Below are 17,760 nucleotides of genomic sequence, written 5' to 3'. Positions count from 1 at the left end.
GACAGACGTGCACGCCACTGGCACGAGGGTGACGTCATGCATATATCTGATGGCTGTAAATGAGAGGCGGCAGGAAAAAAAAGCAGATTTACCAAACAGTTCCAAACTGAATTCAGCCAAAACTGAACCAGAATCCAGAAGAAAATTGATTTGAGCTGCTTCCATCTGCTGTTAGCTGTTAGCATCTAATGGAATTTTAAGCTTGGTGATTGGATTCTTCTGGCCAAAATGCACCCTAGGAGTCCAAGTTAACTTCTCGCAAGAAACATTTATGTACAGAAGCTTGTACCTTTGTGATCAAAGAACCATATATTTACTAATGTAGTTGTTATTGTGTCTTGATTTGTGCTCAACAACCACAGGGACCCTCCCTCGCAGGATGAGGAAGGAGCTGCTAGCCGTGAAGCTCCGGAACCGGCCCAGCAAGCAGGAGCTGGAGGACCGCAATATCTTCCCCGTCCGCAGCGACCAGGAGCGGCAGGAAATCCGCCAGCAGATCGAGATGAAGCTCGCCAAGTGAGTCGCTCTGTGTGGACCACCATTAGCCAATGTTCCGCATCCCCCGGTCTATAGCCCGCCATGCAGTGCAGTGATTCACCTCACAAAATCTGAGTTGACTCAGGGTCTTCTCACCTGACGTTGTCTTGGGGTTAGCCCTCGGACGTGGGAAGCTTCCCATCAGCCACTGTGACCACCTTTTTGACCAAATATTATTCAAGCACAAAACTGCCCATAAAGCAAATTGTTTCCTTTATGTTTCTGTTCATTAGTGGGTTAAACAGACAAGCACATGGCATGTCAGTCACTTTGGTGCTCAGCATGTAGCGCACAAGTGGTTTATCAGAGCCTTTTCACTGAGACACTGCTGCTGCTCGAAAAGGAGCATTTGCAGAGAGTGAATCTAAATATTAAAGCTGCAGCAATAAAAGCAAAATAATGAGCTGAGGGATGCTGAAATGACCTGAGGTGAACTGCAGCGTTGGCAATAATCACATGTGGGTTTGTGACTGGAAGCAGCCTCTTTCACATCACACACAGGCATTTAATTCATTGTCGATATTAAGGTATAGATTAAAGCAGCTTTAAACTATTCTTTTACATTTTAAAAGCTCATTTGATTTTCATTTCTCCCCTTTAAAAGTCCTGTCTACGTAGAACTTCCATCACATTGACACTTTTTTGACCTCCAGTTGTTCTGTGGATGGAGTGGGTCCCTGTTTCGTTTGACTCATTTAGGCGCACTAGGATGCACATGGGTGAAACAGTACACATTCCTGCCAATCTTGTTAGGTTATTCCACTGATCGACAGATGGTGGTAACACAGCAAGATTCAGTATTCTGCAATGCATCAACAGGGCAGAAAAGAATGAGAAAGAATTGAAATACTTCTGCAAATGTGTCATGAGGAAGGAAATGCATTCAACGCGTTTGGTGGACGAGTCGAGTAACGTTGACTGTAAAAACATAACTTTTGTTTGTTGACAAGAAACCTCCACAGGAGACCTTTAGTCCGTACTTTATTTTTCAGTTTTGGTTGAGCCTTGAAGCGTTGTGGATTCAGCCTGTAGTCTGTGGCACTGAAATGTATTTGCTTTATATTGATGCAGGCTGTGTGTTAGCACACCTATTGATACACAGCACAGTTAGTGCACTGCATGATGGGAAGTTATGCCAGCATAAGAAAGGTGCCACAAAGCATCTGTAGGTCTTACACCTGTCATGTCAGTGGATCATTCTCTGTCTCACTGAACGTCATGCTTGATGTAAACCCTCCATGCACGACATGTTGCATTGTCTCTTACTCTCTAACTCAGATTTTGACGCACACTGTCAGAGAAACAAAATCACGTGTTGACAACAGCCTCGAGTAATAAGCGAGAAACCGCAGAAAATGCTATCATGAATCAGTTCGGCGAAAACAGTCACAACAAAGGGTTTTTTTAAACCGTTGTTCCTCTTCCTTGGATGTAGCTTTTCTGGGTCAAGCAGTCTGATTTGTGCAGTGTGGAACAGGATTTTCTGAAAGGCAGAGGAGGAATGCAACACAGAACATAATCGTATTTGTCTTGTTATGTAAAAGGCCATAGGCTGTTCTGGTGGTGACTTTAATAGGATTAAGAGTCAAATCAGGTTCCTTTTTTAGTGAATAATACAGTGGCACAGTGTGCTGGTAGGCTCATGCAAAGCTCAGAGTGGGAGGACGAGAATACAGACACAACACCAGACCTTGTTTGAATGTATAGTAACTTTATACTAAAGCAATGTGGCTGCCTTCAGGGGCATGTCAGGTGTGGCTGCTCTCTTGACTTTTTAGACTCACAGAGAGCTGAAACTGCTTTTGTTGCTTTTTCCTCCGTACTCTATTAACACATGGAGTTGTTTTTCATACCTTTGTGAAAACAGGCAGATGTGATAATAGCCTCTTAGTGAAACAGTCACACTTGACTGTGTGCTGAATGCTGCTGAGTGCTTTAACTGGAGCTCGACCCGCTTTCAGCTGCCAGTTTCCGTTCAAACGGGAGGTAGTCTTCTCAGTGAGTGACGAACAAATTGCAAACTTCTAATAAGCATTTTCAAATGCATCATTGCCCTCAGTGACTCATGGCTCCAAATAGCAGGTAAGCCTTGAGAATTAAGGCATCTTGAAGACAGAAGGCATCACACTTGCACCTGCTAACATCTGTTTATACACCAGTTTATATCATAAGAACGCATTGAGCACATTTTAACTGCATCAGGAAACATCATACTATTACACAACATTAATCATAACTGTGGCATGAGTGCATTATGATACATGTTTGTGCATTTGTATATGTATTATGTAATTGATAAACTAGTTTGACTGCTGAAATAAGATAAAGGATGCATTTGCTGAGCTCATGTAACACAGTAAATATTGCGCTTGTCAAATTCATGACGCATTACAGCGTGTCGTGACATTTCCTCGTATGATATCCTAGTGTTCGTACGTTGTACAGGTGATGTCTACTATTTTGCTATAACCACCACTTGTTATATTAATTTACCTGAACTTCATGCAGGTGGCACTGCTTTAAAGCTGCAGTTACTGCATATTTAAGTTGGCTGTAGAGTGAAAACAGTAAGCAGGCAGCCACAGAATATAACCTAATATTAGATGACGTAACTTTGCAAAGCAACTGCAGGATAGTACACTCAGTGGCTTGTCAGGAGTTTACATAAAACTTTCACTGTCAGGCTGCAGCATGTGATTCAGCATGAGGCTTGAAGTTTTTAAAGCGGCCCAAAAGAAACGTTGTGTTTGCTGCTTGCATGCTGTTCAGGTGATTTAGTCAAATTTTGCCAAGTCAATCTCAAATGTCAGATAAACAGAGTAGTGCATTCAGTGCCTCGTAAAGTGTTCGCTTCAGGATGTTGTCTTCCCTCGAGTCAAAGACAGATCCACGAAATGCTCACATAAGAGATGGATACAAGGGTGGGAATAGCCTCTCTTTGTTCCCATGTTTTTCTTTTCTCCTGGTAATGGGATGAAATGCTTTCTTCCTGCATGGACTGTGTTTACCATATTGTTTGTGTGTTTTTTACTATTTCTAATGAGACACAGATGAAGAGCCATCAGGCTAAATGTAGTATGGTATATAGAAAATGTGCAGCACTTCTTGTGAAAGCAAAACAGCACACTCATTTCTTTCTATTTAGAAAGCTTTATAAACATTGATGAATCTCCCCCGTCCGCTTTTAGAAACACTTGATGTTCCTTTTCCCAATGTTCCATGTTTTCATCCCATTTAATTGATCCCAGGCCCATTTTCTCTGCTCCAGGCTACCTACACATGCCATCCTCAGAGGGCATCCAGGGAAGACAGTGTGCTGATGTTTACAATAGAGTCTGTCTGTGAAGCCAGTGCACCCAGTGACAGTGAATAGGAGACTTTGCAGTGGATCCCTGTGTGTTTTTTCCCTGCAGTGTGCCATCGTGGGTGCTTTTGTGTCATCTGCAAAATCAAAGTAATTTGATTGTAAGAAGTCAAACAGGCTTAAGTCAGTGTGTCTTTCGTCATCCCTGGAGCAGCTCCAGAAAGTGACAGAACATCAATGATGGTTTCCTTCATCGGGTCCCTCCTGCTCACATATATCTATTTTACGCTCAATCAAATCTTAAACCGAGAGAGCCTGTAGAGTTAATGCCTGCAGTGTATTAAAAAGTAAAAGTAGCAATACCACAATATAAAAACTGTCTATTAGAAGTAAAAGGCTGGCATTTAAAATCTTACTTTAGTAAAATTAAAGAAGTATTGTCAGTTAGATTTGTTAAAATATCAAATTCCAAGGCTGTCAGGTAAATGCGCCTGAGTAAAAAGCAGAAGTATCAAGTTGCAGAAAATGGAACTACCTCAAATCTGTTAAGTACGGTACTACAGTACAGTTACTGCCACCACTGCATGTGTAAAGCTTGTTGAAATGATAGGGTAGTAATACATGATTCTTCAGTTAGACCACAAAAATACTTTGAAGTCCTTGTTCAAAGAAAAATATGGAAATTTAATGTTTTTAATATGAATATTAGTGTATCATTTAAATGCAAATGTAATTAATCACTTTTATTTATTTATTTATTATAATAAATCGCTATAAAACCATGTGTGCCATATTTGTGGGATAAAGGTCACCACTGAGTTGTCGAGCTGCAGGGAGGTTGGCCCCCTGTGCTGGGTCCTGGGTGTGGTCTCTGTACGCACCCAGAGCCATCACAGGTCAGAGCAGCTCATTAGAGAGATGAAGAGTTTGAGATGAGAGAGAAACAGAGCTGGTTTCCATGGCTGCCTGACCACACTGAGATTTTGATGAAGCCTAATTAATTTACAGCCAAGCCGTTTGCTTTGTAACTTAACTGTGAGAGATGACTAAGGCAGGCTGACATTCAGACAGGCTAAATAATACTGCTCATGAGCTTCTTTGGGCCTCGCGTCACGCTTCTCCATGTGTCTTTTCCCTGCGCCTTCACCCGAGGCATTTCACAGCTGCGTGTCAATCTGGGTAGGCGGGCTCTGCGTGCTTCTGATCTATGTGACGTTAGCATAAACCAAAGCTGTTCCAAACACACCTCGCTCCATGTGAGCTTCTCTATGTACACATGGACATATTCCAGCAGGTAAATGCAGACCAGCAAAGGGCATTATGCAGCATGAACTTAAAAACTGTGCATGCCGGAGAGGATGCAGAAAACACTTTGGCCTGTGGTCTGCAGGGGGCAGTCTTGCGAGACTGAACTCCGCCCCAAACACTCCAAATTGCTTATGTAAACTGAACTCCTGATTACTGTTGCATAATAAAAACAGGAAGTGATCAATTATGTGTCATAAGGGGTGTGTGTGACAGTGGGATGCTGGGGTATGAACAATATGTACGCAGTGCTTGTTAAGGACAGAGGTCAGAGCAGCAGGTCTGTTGTGAGCCAAGCTCCCCGCTGGTTGCACAGTTCACTGTGTGTTACATTAGTGCAGTCTCAATCTCTGAGCGTTTGGAACATCTGTGCCTACGCTGCATGTCAGTAATGAGAGGTCAGTGAGACATGAAGATCAAATATTCTTCTTAATGTCTACAGATCCCATGAGAAGACCAAAGCCAACAATGAAGTGACCCTCCGAACAAGATTTGTGTGTGTATCAAAGCCTGGTGTACTGTATCACATTCCTCTGTGCCATAGAGGTCCACTGTTGTACAAAGACTATAAAAAGACATCAGTGAGCCACACTGTTGCACTGGGTGACATGTCCCTTGATTCGCACGAACACACTCTGTAGTGTATTTTGAGTCAATCCCACATACACCATACTGCTGCTGAAAATACTCACGAGAGTGCCAAACGTATTAATCCACTGCTGAAAATAGTCCGCAACCAATGTGCTGAAAACTGCAGTGCCCAGCTGGTTTCGAAAATTACAGAGCCTGTTTTTAAGCGTTGATAGACAGACGAGCACGGTTTTGGTCTTTTCATGGGATTTGTTGACAATAAGAATGAACTAGCCTCAACCTTTAAACAATCCTTTTAAGCAATTTGTGATTATTGATAATCGGCCAGATGTGAAGACAGAAGTATTTGTGAATGAGAGAAAGTCTGACAGTGAGGGAAGGCACGTGTGACCGAGAACTGAAGGCAGGAGTGGGATAAGATATCAGTAATGCATTCATGGAGGAGTACAAACAAAACATTATGAGCTGTCAGAGCAGGAATTCACGACAGTGTGGCAGTGAGCACATCACACCTGAAACTGAAGCAGCAATATAGAATTCCACTATCATTGATTTCATTATTTACAGTGTGTTTCACCACTGTGACATGAAAACGTCTCACTGGCCTCCTGCTCTCTCGCTTCATGTAAATTGAATGATAGAGCTGTGTGCTTATTTTAGAGAGAAATCCTCACAAGTTTACAACAGTGCAACATAATTCTTCTGTACTTCTCACGGTCTGGAAGAGAGAGGATGAAAGAAATGCAGTGTGCTGATGACTGTCCGCTGAGACCGGGAAAGTTTTTACAGCAGCAGACCATCGTCCAGTTCAGACTATTCAATTTCAGGTGTCTGGTAGCGTCTTCTCAGGAAATGTCCCAGGACACACAGAAAGGGATGGGTTTTATGTTCTTAATAGCGAAAGACTAAGAAATAGATAGTTAGCATTAGCAGTGAGAGCCACCATGGGTGAACTGAAAAGAGAACCACCTACAGAAACTTAAACGTCCAAGTCCACGTAGGAGACATCACACCAGTGGACATAGTTTCCAGGGATCTGTGTGAAGTTTAACAAAACTGCAGCAATTAGCACTCAAGATGGAGACAAACAGCATGCTACATCCACACTGCAGATGAATTGTTTTCATGTAAAACATCTTGTGCTTGAATCAGACATTGAAAGGGAACACATAGACACAACAGATGTTTCCTGTTTACAGAAGCTTTTCCAAAGTGTTTGTAGCCCACAGAGGAATGGACAGTTGACGATCCCGTGCAACAAGTTAACAGTAAGAGCTGTGGCAGAGTTTTGTCACCCAGACGCTGTGTTTGCAGCCTGGCTCCGCTCTCTCAGGTGCCGCAGTGCTCAGCTCTGACTGTGACTGACGGCAGGACTGGCCGGTCTGCACGGACTGACTCAGAGCTGTGGACAGCTGAGACATGCCATTGTTCGGGATGACGGCACCATGTGCTCGTCTGCCAGCGTCTCTGTCTTGCTGACCACATGGTCTGCCACAGGGCATGACCGGCCCCTTCTGGCAGCTCGCACAGCAACAACAAAAGCTGAAGGGACCCTCTTTAAACTCTGCTCTCTAAACAGCCATCCTGCTCCAGCGATTGTGTGCACGCCGGATGAATCATACTGAATCTGTCGCATTGAAGGATTCCTGTTGAATGGAACAGAGCAGTGTTTGTGGAGGTGGCTAGCATGCTGCGTCCTGCCTGAAGCACTCGTGGCAGTGTTTGTGCTGTGAAGGGCCTTGGGTGGCGCAGCTGTTTGTACAACATCAGGAACAGGACAACCTCCATCACAAACTGAGAACAAGCAGTCATTTTCACCTTGACTCAACAGCAAACATGCCAGGCAACGTGATGCTGAGGCATTCACCTGAGTTACCCTGTGCAGCCAACACAAATACAGCCTTTATGTTGTCATGTTACTTTGACTGTTATGATTCCTTAGGCCACTGTATCGATAATTGCAATAAGTTTATAAAACCCTTGAAATTAATCTAGCGGAAAAATGACCCCAATGCCAATTTTTAAAAAAAATCTACGCACAAGTGCTGCAAAAGAAAAAGACATGGAACCGTTTGTACGTTGAATTAATAAAGCAAGGTACTGGAGCATTGTCAGGATATAGATTTTAATGTGAATGCAGTTGTGGAGCTCCTACAGACGAATCTGATGACTGATTTCTCTCTATGTGGAGCTGAACACATTTCCACTGACAGCGAGGCGAGAGATGTTTGGGTTTGTCACAGTCATTACTCGCCCCCTCCAACAAATGAATGCTGTCTGCGCTATTGTGGAAGTTATAAAGACTCTAAACACTAGTCTGAAATATAACGCAGGTTTTGGGAAGAAACATTAACCTACCGCCTCAGTCACATGATGCTGAAAAACTGGAATTTTGGCCTGGAAATGTTGAACCAAGAGATATGCAGGGTAGTTAGTGGCTCACCATTATCCTCAGGCAGGCAGATGGCTCTGACATTAGCTGCTGGTGGCTTTGAAGTAGATCACAATATGAGAATTTCATAAAAATTTCTTACAGTAAAATTGATTTCATGAAGCAGAGACATGTGGCTTTTACTTTCCATTTTTTGAGATATTGGAGCAGCTGATAAGAGCACAGAACAGAAAGGCTGCTTTGAAAATGCTTGTTTTGTAGATTATAGCATTATAAATCAGAATTACATGTGATAACTCTTGCCTGCTATTAAATTACCCTCGTTAAAACTTACAGTTTCTCCTCTTCAGAGCCATGTTAAGTGTAAATTTCTGCATTGCTGCACAGCAGCGGCATTGGACACAAAGATACAGAAAGCCACAGTGACCCTAACCTTGTAAAATCACCACTTTAATCATCACATGCTAAAAACACATTTTGTTTTCTCACAAACTCACATTTGAGTATTTTTAAAATACTTTTAAAAAATACTTTCAAAATAGGCCTTAATCATACATTTAATTCTCCCAAAACATCATTATGCCATGCTATTTTCATCCGTGCTGTGATGTAACACGTCCGCTGATTGAAGAGCACATGGCATGTTGCATTGATTTACGGTACTTTAGCGTGGCGCTCTGCAGCAGAATGCAGAGCAGTGGGCCGGCCCAGGATAGCAGAAGGGAACCCTCTCTTTCTAAATTTAGCTCTCACTGGTGAAATGCTGCAGCAGCAGCCATAATCAATGTCCTATCTACGTCACAGCCCAGCTTGCCCGCTCTCCTCCCCGGCCTCTGCTGATAGAGAGATTGCATTTTCCTCCCACATTCCCCTCTGATTGAACCGTCCCTGCTTCCCTGCAGGGCTCTTCTGAAGAGCTGGACGTTGTTTACTGCAATGATCTACATCTCCATCTTTGTCCTCTGTCCCATGCAGGCATCTTCAGCTCATGCCCTTAGCTGAGGACAGTGTTACATAAAAATGACCTAGTGAAGATCTTCCTTTATAGCCCTGCTGAGATTTCCCGCAGCCCGCCTGATCCTCTGGGAAGTTGTGAGAGTGATCATGTGTCTGGTGATTTCTTAAAAATCCCTGAAGCATCAACGCCTTGAATTCCCAGCAGAAATGTGTGGTTTGTGTTTGTAGAAAAGCAACTTTTTCAGTCCTTTGGTTGTTACCGTGGGCCTGTCGTGTGGTGGCTCTGTGGGAGACCACGCAGGGGAGCGAAGGAGGAGAGGAGCTCCTGAGTCACTTTTACCTAAGCGGTCTGACCAGATTGGACCAAGCAAGATTTCTCTAACACTTTGAACTAATTTCTTATGTTTTCATGACAGATCAGTTTGCAAAAAGGATTTTTCTTCTTTCAGCATTAGCTGCATAAATACATGGAAGCAGATGGTTCAACACAGCCAGTGAGCTCTGAAAATGTCCCCTATTTTTGACCCTCCAGGTTTCGGTTCCCTCAAAACATCAGCTTTGTCATGTGGCTTGCTATTGATGAACGCCATGAATTCACTTTCACGTGAAAAAATCACAGATTTACTTTGTGAGCAAATCCAGTAATCACAGCAGTTCCATTGGAATGGACTGATCTCAATGCAAAATGCTGTCATGTTAAATGCTGGACCGACCACGCCTTTAGACAGCAGGAGTTCCCATCACACAACTGGTTAAACTAACGAGTGGTAAAATAAGTTTTACGGTCCATCACTGGTGCAGTCTGTGAAAGAACTGAGAGTGACCTCTCTGTACTTTCTGTTCCCTCTGGTGCACCAGGTGCCAGATAGCGTGCAGGCATTGTGGATCTTCCTGTAAATGTCCTATCATGCCTGAATAAAGCCATAGCGAACATTATGACTACATTTAAAAAGCCATCTTTCAAAGAATACTCCAACAATTTAGCATTGCACTCTGTCTGTTTGTTACCTTGACTGACAATGGACAGTTTAAAAAAGTGTAAAAAGAGTTATCCTCTTCTTTATTCTGCACATTCTGCCTCCTTGTCATAACCTTGAGCCTACATTATCCACAATGCAATGTTTGGTCAGAGTTTTTGAGTGCTTTATGGTAGTAGCAGCTAATGCTGCATGGGAGATGTTGCCAAGAAGAGATGAGGAGCGGGCTACAGAGGTCTGGTAACCCTGCTTCTCTCTAACTCCACATTTCTTGAGGACATTTACACACAGCTCCCTCTATAAGCACAAAAGAGATGTGATGTGTAAAATTGGGAGAGTTCTCCTTTAACAGATAGATGAAGCCAATGATGGTTCCTATTCCATGTCTGATAAGGGCATATAAGCTTAAAGCTTTCAATCATGACAACCACTGGTGATATACTGACACGGATGTCCAAAGGTTCAAGAGGCAAAAAACACTATTTAACAGAAATAACTGAACCCAGCCGAGTTGGTGGTTCCTTTTGTGAAATAGGTTTAACTGGATTAGTTTGTCTGGCCTTCCGAGTTCAGTCTAGACATATAGCATACACCTACCAACATAAGCTATTTACAGTAGCTGACTGACACAACAAGATTATGAGAATCATGTTTGTGAATTCATGAATTCAACTTATATTATTGCTGCAATTATATTTTATTTAATTTTGTACTCGAACAGTAAAAAACCCGTTTGGCCATGCTCATGAAAGTGTAGCTCCTCTAACAACACTAACTGCTGCCAGGCCTGCCTCAGTGAAGCGTCTCTGTATGACCGAGGGACTAGATAGCGACAGGAGCTATGCTAAAGGAAGGGAGAGGCGCAGCAGTGACTGTGATGATGACAGGAGCCTGCTCAGTATTTGCCACCGTCTACTGAGTGATTGTGGAACCAATAATTGGATATTTGTGGCACAGAGACCAGTTTCTGCTGACACCACAACTTATGACGTGAAGCAGGACAAAGCAGCTCACCACAGCTGCTGTCCAGCACTGCTATAAATAACTCAACATTGTACTGACCACTCAGCATCTGACCAAAAGACAGCAATATTCTCATTTAGGAATCCCAATACTTTATTTAGATTTAGTGGAAAATAATTTGTGCTGAGACAGATTTTCCTCTTCCAGCCAATGAGCAACGAGCAAAGAAAGATATATAAAAAACTGAAAGAGGCTGAAGCTGTATTGATCATTTCACTGTCTCCCTGCGTGTTGTTGATGCATGATCTGTAATCCCCTTTTCATTCACTTCCTTTAAAATGATATTTCTGTGAATGCGATTCAACACAATAGCAGTTTCCAGGCAACCGAGGCTGTCAGATGGCAGCTGGCTGCTCTTCTTGTGGAGAATATTTTCAGTTTCATAATCCCTTTCACCCCAGATGAAATATTAATATATGCTCTGCACAGGCTTCCCTCCTTGTTTTTTTCCCTCCTGCAGGCAAGAAAACTCAGCTCAGCAAGTGATCGCTTTCAGAAAATCCAGAGATGCTGCGTCTGAGTGTCTGAGTGCTCGGCTCTCACAGCAGCGAAGAGCACAGTCATGTCTGTGACAACAAAGACTTGGCCTACATGGGCCAGAAAATGTCATTAACTAAAGAGGATACACTGTGTAATTGATGCAGAGAGCAGGTCCAGCAGTGCCAGACCAGCAGTCCAGACTGCGCCACCTATGGGCGAGAACAGTAACATCAGCATCTTAAAGAAGTTATAACTGCTGCTTTTTGGCCCTTTAGTGCTTTGTATCTTTTCTATAATGCTGCTTGCATGTTTGTGTGTGTTTGACCTGCAGAAGGTTGGGCTTCTGTTAACTGGAGCATATTTTCTGCTTAAGGGTGCGGAGAGTGTCCTCTGTCCACTTGGCTAGTTTGGAGAGAGATGGAAGCTGTTAAGAAATGCTTGGTTTCTTGTAACAGAAAAATGTTTAAACAAGATCTGTTTCACAACATAACAAGATATTTTTCAAGTTCTGACATATTTTTCTTGTTAATATTCTATATAAAATGAGTCACTTTGAATAAGAAACCACTTTATCTTGTCATACACAACATATTTAGTTAAAATAAGAAACATTTCTCATTATAATATCAGCTGGTATGTTGTTATAACATGAAACTTCCATATATTGTTTTGTTGAGAGGAGATCCAGTCAAAGCCTAAAAAGAGCACACTGTGGCCCAAGGTTCATGACATTTTTCACAATTTTTATATAACTCATTAGTTTAAATGATATATCATGTCAAAGTTACACATAATTAAGGGCATGGCCGCTTTGAGTGACAGCTAACCACTATGTTTCAGCAACCAGGCTTCATTTGGCTTGCCTCGGCTCCACCCACGCTCCACCTCTTTGCCCATTAGCTGGGAGTTTGGTGGAGTCAGGCACTGCCAAGATGAAAATGGCTGAAGCCACTGTCACTGAGCTTCACAATGGCTTGACACAGAGACTATGTTTATGTTTTATGCAGTTTTTGGCTCATGTCTGCATCTCTGGACTGCTACTGTTTCTTACTTCTCCTAGAGGTAGCTCAGTTTGGTGGGGACTGTTCTCACAATGACCAAAACAGAGAATCTGCTGCCTGCTAAATGAGAGTCAGTATTTCTGCTATTTATTTTATCATTTAGACATTTGTTTTTGTGCAACGAATATGTTGCCGCAACACTAACGATTGCCACAGTCGGGTGCTGCTCTTGGTTAGGAACTGAATTTATTGAAGTCCCTTTTTCGGGAGCAGTGCTCAGTATTGCTGAATGTTAGTGCTGTAGGTGAGAGCCCGTCTGTAGTCAGCTGAGGGTTCAAATAATGAAGACAGTGTGTAGTTTTTGTCTCTGTGGTTTCACACAAGGAACGTTCCTCTCAGGATGTGCCTCTCCGGTTTCTATTTGTGCCTTTATAGAGAGCAGCATCACAGCCGGGCATCAATCCAATTACAGGACTGGAGTTGGCAGATATTGTGAAGCAGTTGGAGAGACGTAAGCACCGGATGACACAGCCTGCACATATATGGCATGAAGCGAAATCGTCAAATTACATGTTGTCACCACTGTAGACCATCCCTGTCCTACATGCAGTAATTAACGTTATACAATGGCTTTTTTCGAGGGATCTAGCTGTGAGTACCCTCTAATTGAAATGTCAGAAGTCTCAAAGCCTCTGCACCCACTCACTGGCTGTTTGTCTCTCCTTTCTAACCTCATGCAGAATTAGGGTTAGATCTCCAGTGATCAGAGACATGACCTGTGACATGTGTGGCTAATTTTGCTTGCTTTTCTCCCACTGCTACATTTCTCAGGCTATAAATAAACAGACATGGTAGAGTGTACATTTGTTCTCCCCCTCTGGACATTGTCCATCTCCAGCATTGATTCTGGCTTCCCAGTTGAATGTAACAGTGTTCATTATGCAAACAGAATCAAATGGATTTTTAAATAGGTTACATCTGCCATGATGGCTAATGGATGTCCATTGTTTTCAGAAATCAATGTTTGTTCAGTTGTTTCAGTACACTTAGTGTACTTTGAAATGATCAAACACTCAGATTTTAAGCCATGCTGCCTGACTCAGGGGATGGCAATGTTGGTGTGTTGGTCCATTCATCCGTCTGTCTGTAGTCAGTCCATCGCTTTGGTCTAGACTTAAATATGTCTGTCGTATGAGTTACAGTTTCATTTTGATCAAACATTAAGATAAGATAAGATAAAATAGGACTTTATTGATCCCACACCGGCGAAATTTAGTCGTTACAGCCAGCAAGTTACAAAAAGCAAGCACAGTGGCATAAAGAGGTCAAAATAAAAAAATCTAAAAGTATTCATGTTTTTAGTGATATGTAATGACATATTTATTAACTATTTGATTATTTTATTATAGAGTGGCACAAAATTTGATTCATGACCTCAAATGATGAATGCTGATGACTTTTCCTCTCGTGCCATTATGATCAAGCATGCTAAAATGCTGAATATGGTAACATCATATGGTATGGTGACATCAGATTGTGCATTGTAAATATGAGCATGTTAGCGTGCTGACATTGACATTTACCTCAAAGCACCACTGTGCTAGAATACAGCCTCACAGAGCTGCGAGCATGGCTGTCATAATGGATATGTGCTTTAGCTTACAGAGCCACCTGAAGTTTGTTTAGTGTGAAAGTTTATGGCTTACGTAAAGTAGCCTATAGTATTTGAAGCGGGACCATGCTATTTGAAGTTGCCTCCTCCACACTGTGCTCCCAGCGGGGTTGTTCTAGAGCCAGACACGATCCCCCACATGATCTGTGGACCTGTGCTAAAGGGCAAAGCCTCGGAGACGAACAGCTGCCTGGATGAAGAATTGATTCTTGGTTTCATGTCTGAGTCTTTGAATGTGTCCCATTCATCTGTCATCAATAGCACAGTGAGCCTTTGAACAGAGGGACTTTTAAAAGGTAGTTGGAAGGCTCTTAAGTGATTTACTGGGCCTTTTCACAACTATATATCTAAATATATATGAATATATATCCAAGCAGCATTGTCCTCATAGCCACATTCTTTGATATTCATATGACCTAGTGACAGTAGGAGACATCCAGGTCGACACTTCAAGCCACAACTAAGTTACATAAACATCAAGCTTCTGGTAGGTAATGATTAAGAAGAGTTCCTTTAATTATTCCTGGCAAGTACCCCCCAACTGCCTCCCTGCACCCCTCGCCCCCCGGGCCGTCCTGGGCTCACTCAGACCTCCGCATCCGACTGTGGCACTCCTGTCCTCGGGCTCTGTCACTGAGGGGAAGGAGCCAGGAATTAGGACACACCTCCGTGGGCAGTAGCAGGCCGCCGCCCGGCCCGTGGCGCCTGACTCATCCCATTCTCCTCCACTTTTCATGGGCTGACATTCCCATCAGCCCCTGCTCTTACAGGCAGCTCATTGCTTTGACATGCTGGTGAGTTCTCCAACAAACGAGGAACTTTTACCTCTGACCAAGAAGAGTGGGTGAGTACTTGTGAAGAGCAAATCGCTGCAGGAGGCTGTGACTAAAGGCCCAATAGGATTGTTTGGCAAAATAGAAACAGGCTGACTCACTCTGGCTTTTATGGTATTTGGATTTTTGTTTTTGAGGTAAATCCACAGCACTTACATTTTCAAATGTAAAACACATCTGATGCAGCCCTGTTGGGTTTAAGAGTGTTGCTGCAGCAGATTTGATTCACTCTGTGAAGTGAGGCAAAGGCTATTGACCTGAAATGTTTTCCGCTGCAGACCACACACCCTACTATAGCTCTGCTCCATTTAGCACATCGACTCCCCTCAGCTTTCAATATTGCCAAGTCTGTGGTCCTGTTTTGTAAGTCCTCCGTGGGTCCCAGTTACAGCTGAAGCTGTCACAGGGCAGGAGGCTTATTTTAGATCTGCGCTCGAGGTGCCATCCACCCTGTCATTATTTTCAGGGCTGTGGACAAAATGTTGCAGCTTCTAAAAAGGCTTTCCAAGATTTTGTCTTTGTCATAGTCTGAGCTCAGCTGATTTGAAGTTCAGTACAAATTGGGTTATCATGTCTGTCAGCAAAATTATTTATCATGGCATATTATAAAATGTTTAAAACTCAGAGGGGTAATGAAAGCCAGAAAGGCATCTCTAAGAATCATGCTTTTGCTGGACATCCAGTGCTAATGTTCTGGATGCCAACACCTGACTTTCATGCAAGAGAGCAGAGCTCACCTCCTGTAACAGACCCGCAATTAAAGGTACTTTACAACTAGCAGTAAGGATGTCCCAATCAGTTTTTCTTTTCCTTTTGGTATTGAGCATCTGCTCATACAGAGTCTGACCTGATACTTTTTCTACCTAGAGGACACACAGAATACTACCTGAAAATGCGAGAACACCCTCAAACCTGACAACATTTGTTACCTGACCTTACTTTAGGAAGAGACACTGAGCTGTTACCTGAATGTTTCGTATGCTGCTCTTTGCTCATAAGACAGACTGATTTGTTAGCACCAGGGACTCCTTGTATTTTATCAATCCCAATGTCAGAACTCGGAGTCACTTGCCATGCTGACCCCAGATCATTTTTCACAGTCACATGCTTCAGCTTTCACTCACATACAGTATGTGGATGTAATGCTGGCACTGTACGCTGTCATTAAGGGGAGAAGCTGGCTGCGGTGGACAAAACACAATAGACAGGTTTTAAGCTGTCCTGCCATTCAGTAGATGAGGTTGGTAACATGCCAAGAAATGCAGCAGGTCTCCAGCAAAGGCAGCGAGAAAGACGACCACAAGCTGAAACATGAATGTTGAAGCTGCTCTGCAGTTTCTGTTTTTCAATGTTTCTCACCAAAACACACTGTGTGTATGCTTGAGCTCTGACAAATGTGTTGAACACATTTCTTTCCTCATAAAACATTTGAAAAGCTGATTTTTGGAATTTGACATTTTAAAACAGGTCTCAACACTTGATGTGTTTTTTGCTGAATTGTCCAATATACATTGTGACAATATAACGTTGTCTGTTATTGTCTGTAAGGCTGATGCAAATAAAAGTGATCGACCTAAATAAAGATTGTTCCAATAATACATAGAACATAGTCAAAATAAGTATCTGTGAGTGGTTTTTCAGGCTTTAAAGATTATATTTAATTACCTGTCCAGTGATCATTTCTGTCACATTTATTCTAACTAGACTTGTAAAGAGCAAATTCAGGGTACAGAAAGTACTTCAGGGATCATTTTGACAATCTAAAGTTGATGACATCTTGCCCTGCTGTGAACCCAGACTTAAAAACTGTGTGTTCACCTTAATAATTTGGAAGATGGGGGGCTGTCCTGCTCCTAAAAAGACACTGTGTTCCCAGTAAATGTAATGTCCCTTTCTCGGTCAGCACTTTAAGCTCCCGTGCTGGTCAGAACAACATCTGATCTCAATTTCTGCTCGCCCAGTCTGCCGTGCATCGTCCCTGCTGCTGCTGTGAATCATAGTTTCAGCTCCCAACAGTTAGTGTGAATACATTGTGGTCTGACCCCTTTCTGGTTGATTATAAAAGTGTTTTTATTATAAGCTAGCATCTTTTTCCTCAAGTGAGTCGTGACTAATTATCTTTATTCAACCTATTCAGAGAAAGGTTGTTCCGCGCACTCACACTGTGATCAGCAACACTTTGCATCACTGTAGTGAATGTGGTTTCATCAGGGAGATGCCCAGTAAGGCTACGTGTTTTTGTCTTTGGGCAACTGGACAGTTTATGATTAATTCTGCCCTCCAAAGACAAACAGCAGTAGTTGAGAAAAATATAGTTTAAAGCTTTCAGGCTGGCTGGCAACCTACATAACAGTTAGAGAGGTTGCGATGCCTTATTTTCGTGGCTTTTTGAAATTTTACCACAAAAATCATTGTAATAAAAACCCACATAATAATCAAAAACTGCCGACACTGCACTCTGACCGTGGATAATCTTGATAGAATACTCTTAGAAACTGCAGTAGGAGCCATTTTAATTAATTCCAATTATTTCATGTCCAGAGCTGAATTCAATGTCCCTAATTAGCTATATAGACTCAAAAGCTACAGTGGCTGCTACTGAGATCTGCTGAGCTAATTATCTTTACCAGTAGTTGTTCTGTCTTCATCATCATTGAATGTACAGTAGCCACTGTCTCATTAAACTTT

General features: G+C 42.6%; 1 protein-coding gene across 2 annotated transcripts in view; it reads left to right on the top strand.

Annotated features, from left to right (window-relative positions):
• phactr3b (phosphatase and actin regulator 3b) overlaps positions 1-17,760 on the top strand; it is a 46,956-nt gene that overhangs the window by 23,172 nt on the left and 6,024 nt on the right. For both annotated transcript variants that reach the window (XM_070959527.1, XM_070959528.1), the window contains exon 8: positions 363-516. In XM_070959527.1, coding sequence (XP_070815628.1) covers positions 363-516 — 154 coding nt within the window. The remainder of the gene's footprint in view (positions 1-362; positions 517-17,760) is intronic.

Source organism: Chaetodon trifascialis, chromosome 3, assembly GCF_039877785.1.
Source record: "Chaetodon trifascialis isolate fChaTrf1 chromosome 3, fChaTrf1.hap1, whole genome shotgun sequence".
Taxonomy (NCBI): Eukaryota; Metazoa; Chordata; class Actinopteri; order Chaetodontiformes; family Chaetodontidae; genus Chaetodon; species Chaetodon trifascialis.
Note: the sequence above shows the minus strand (reverse complement) of the source record. Positions and strands in the feature narration are given on the sequence as shown.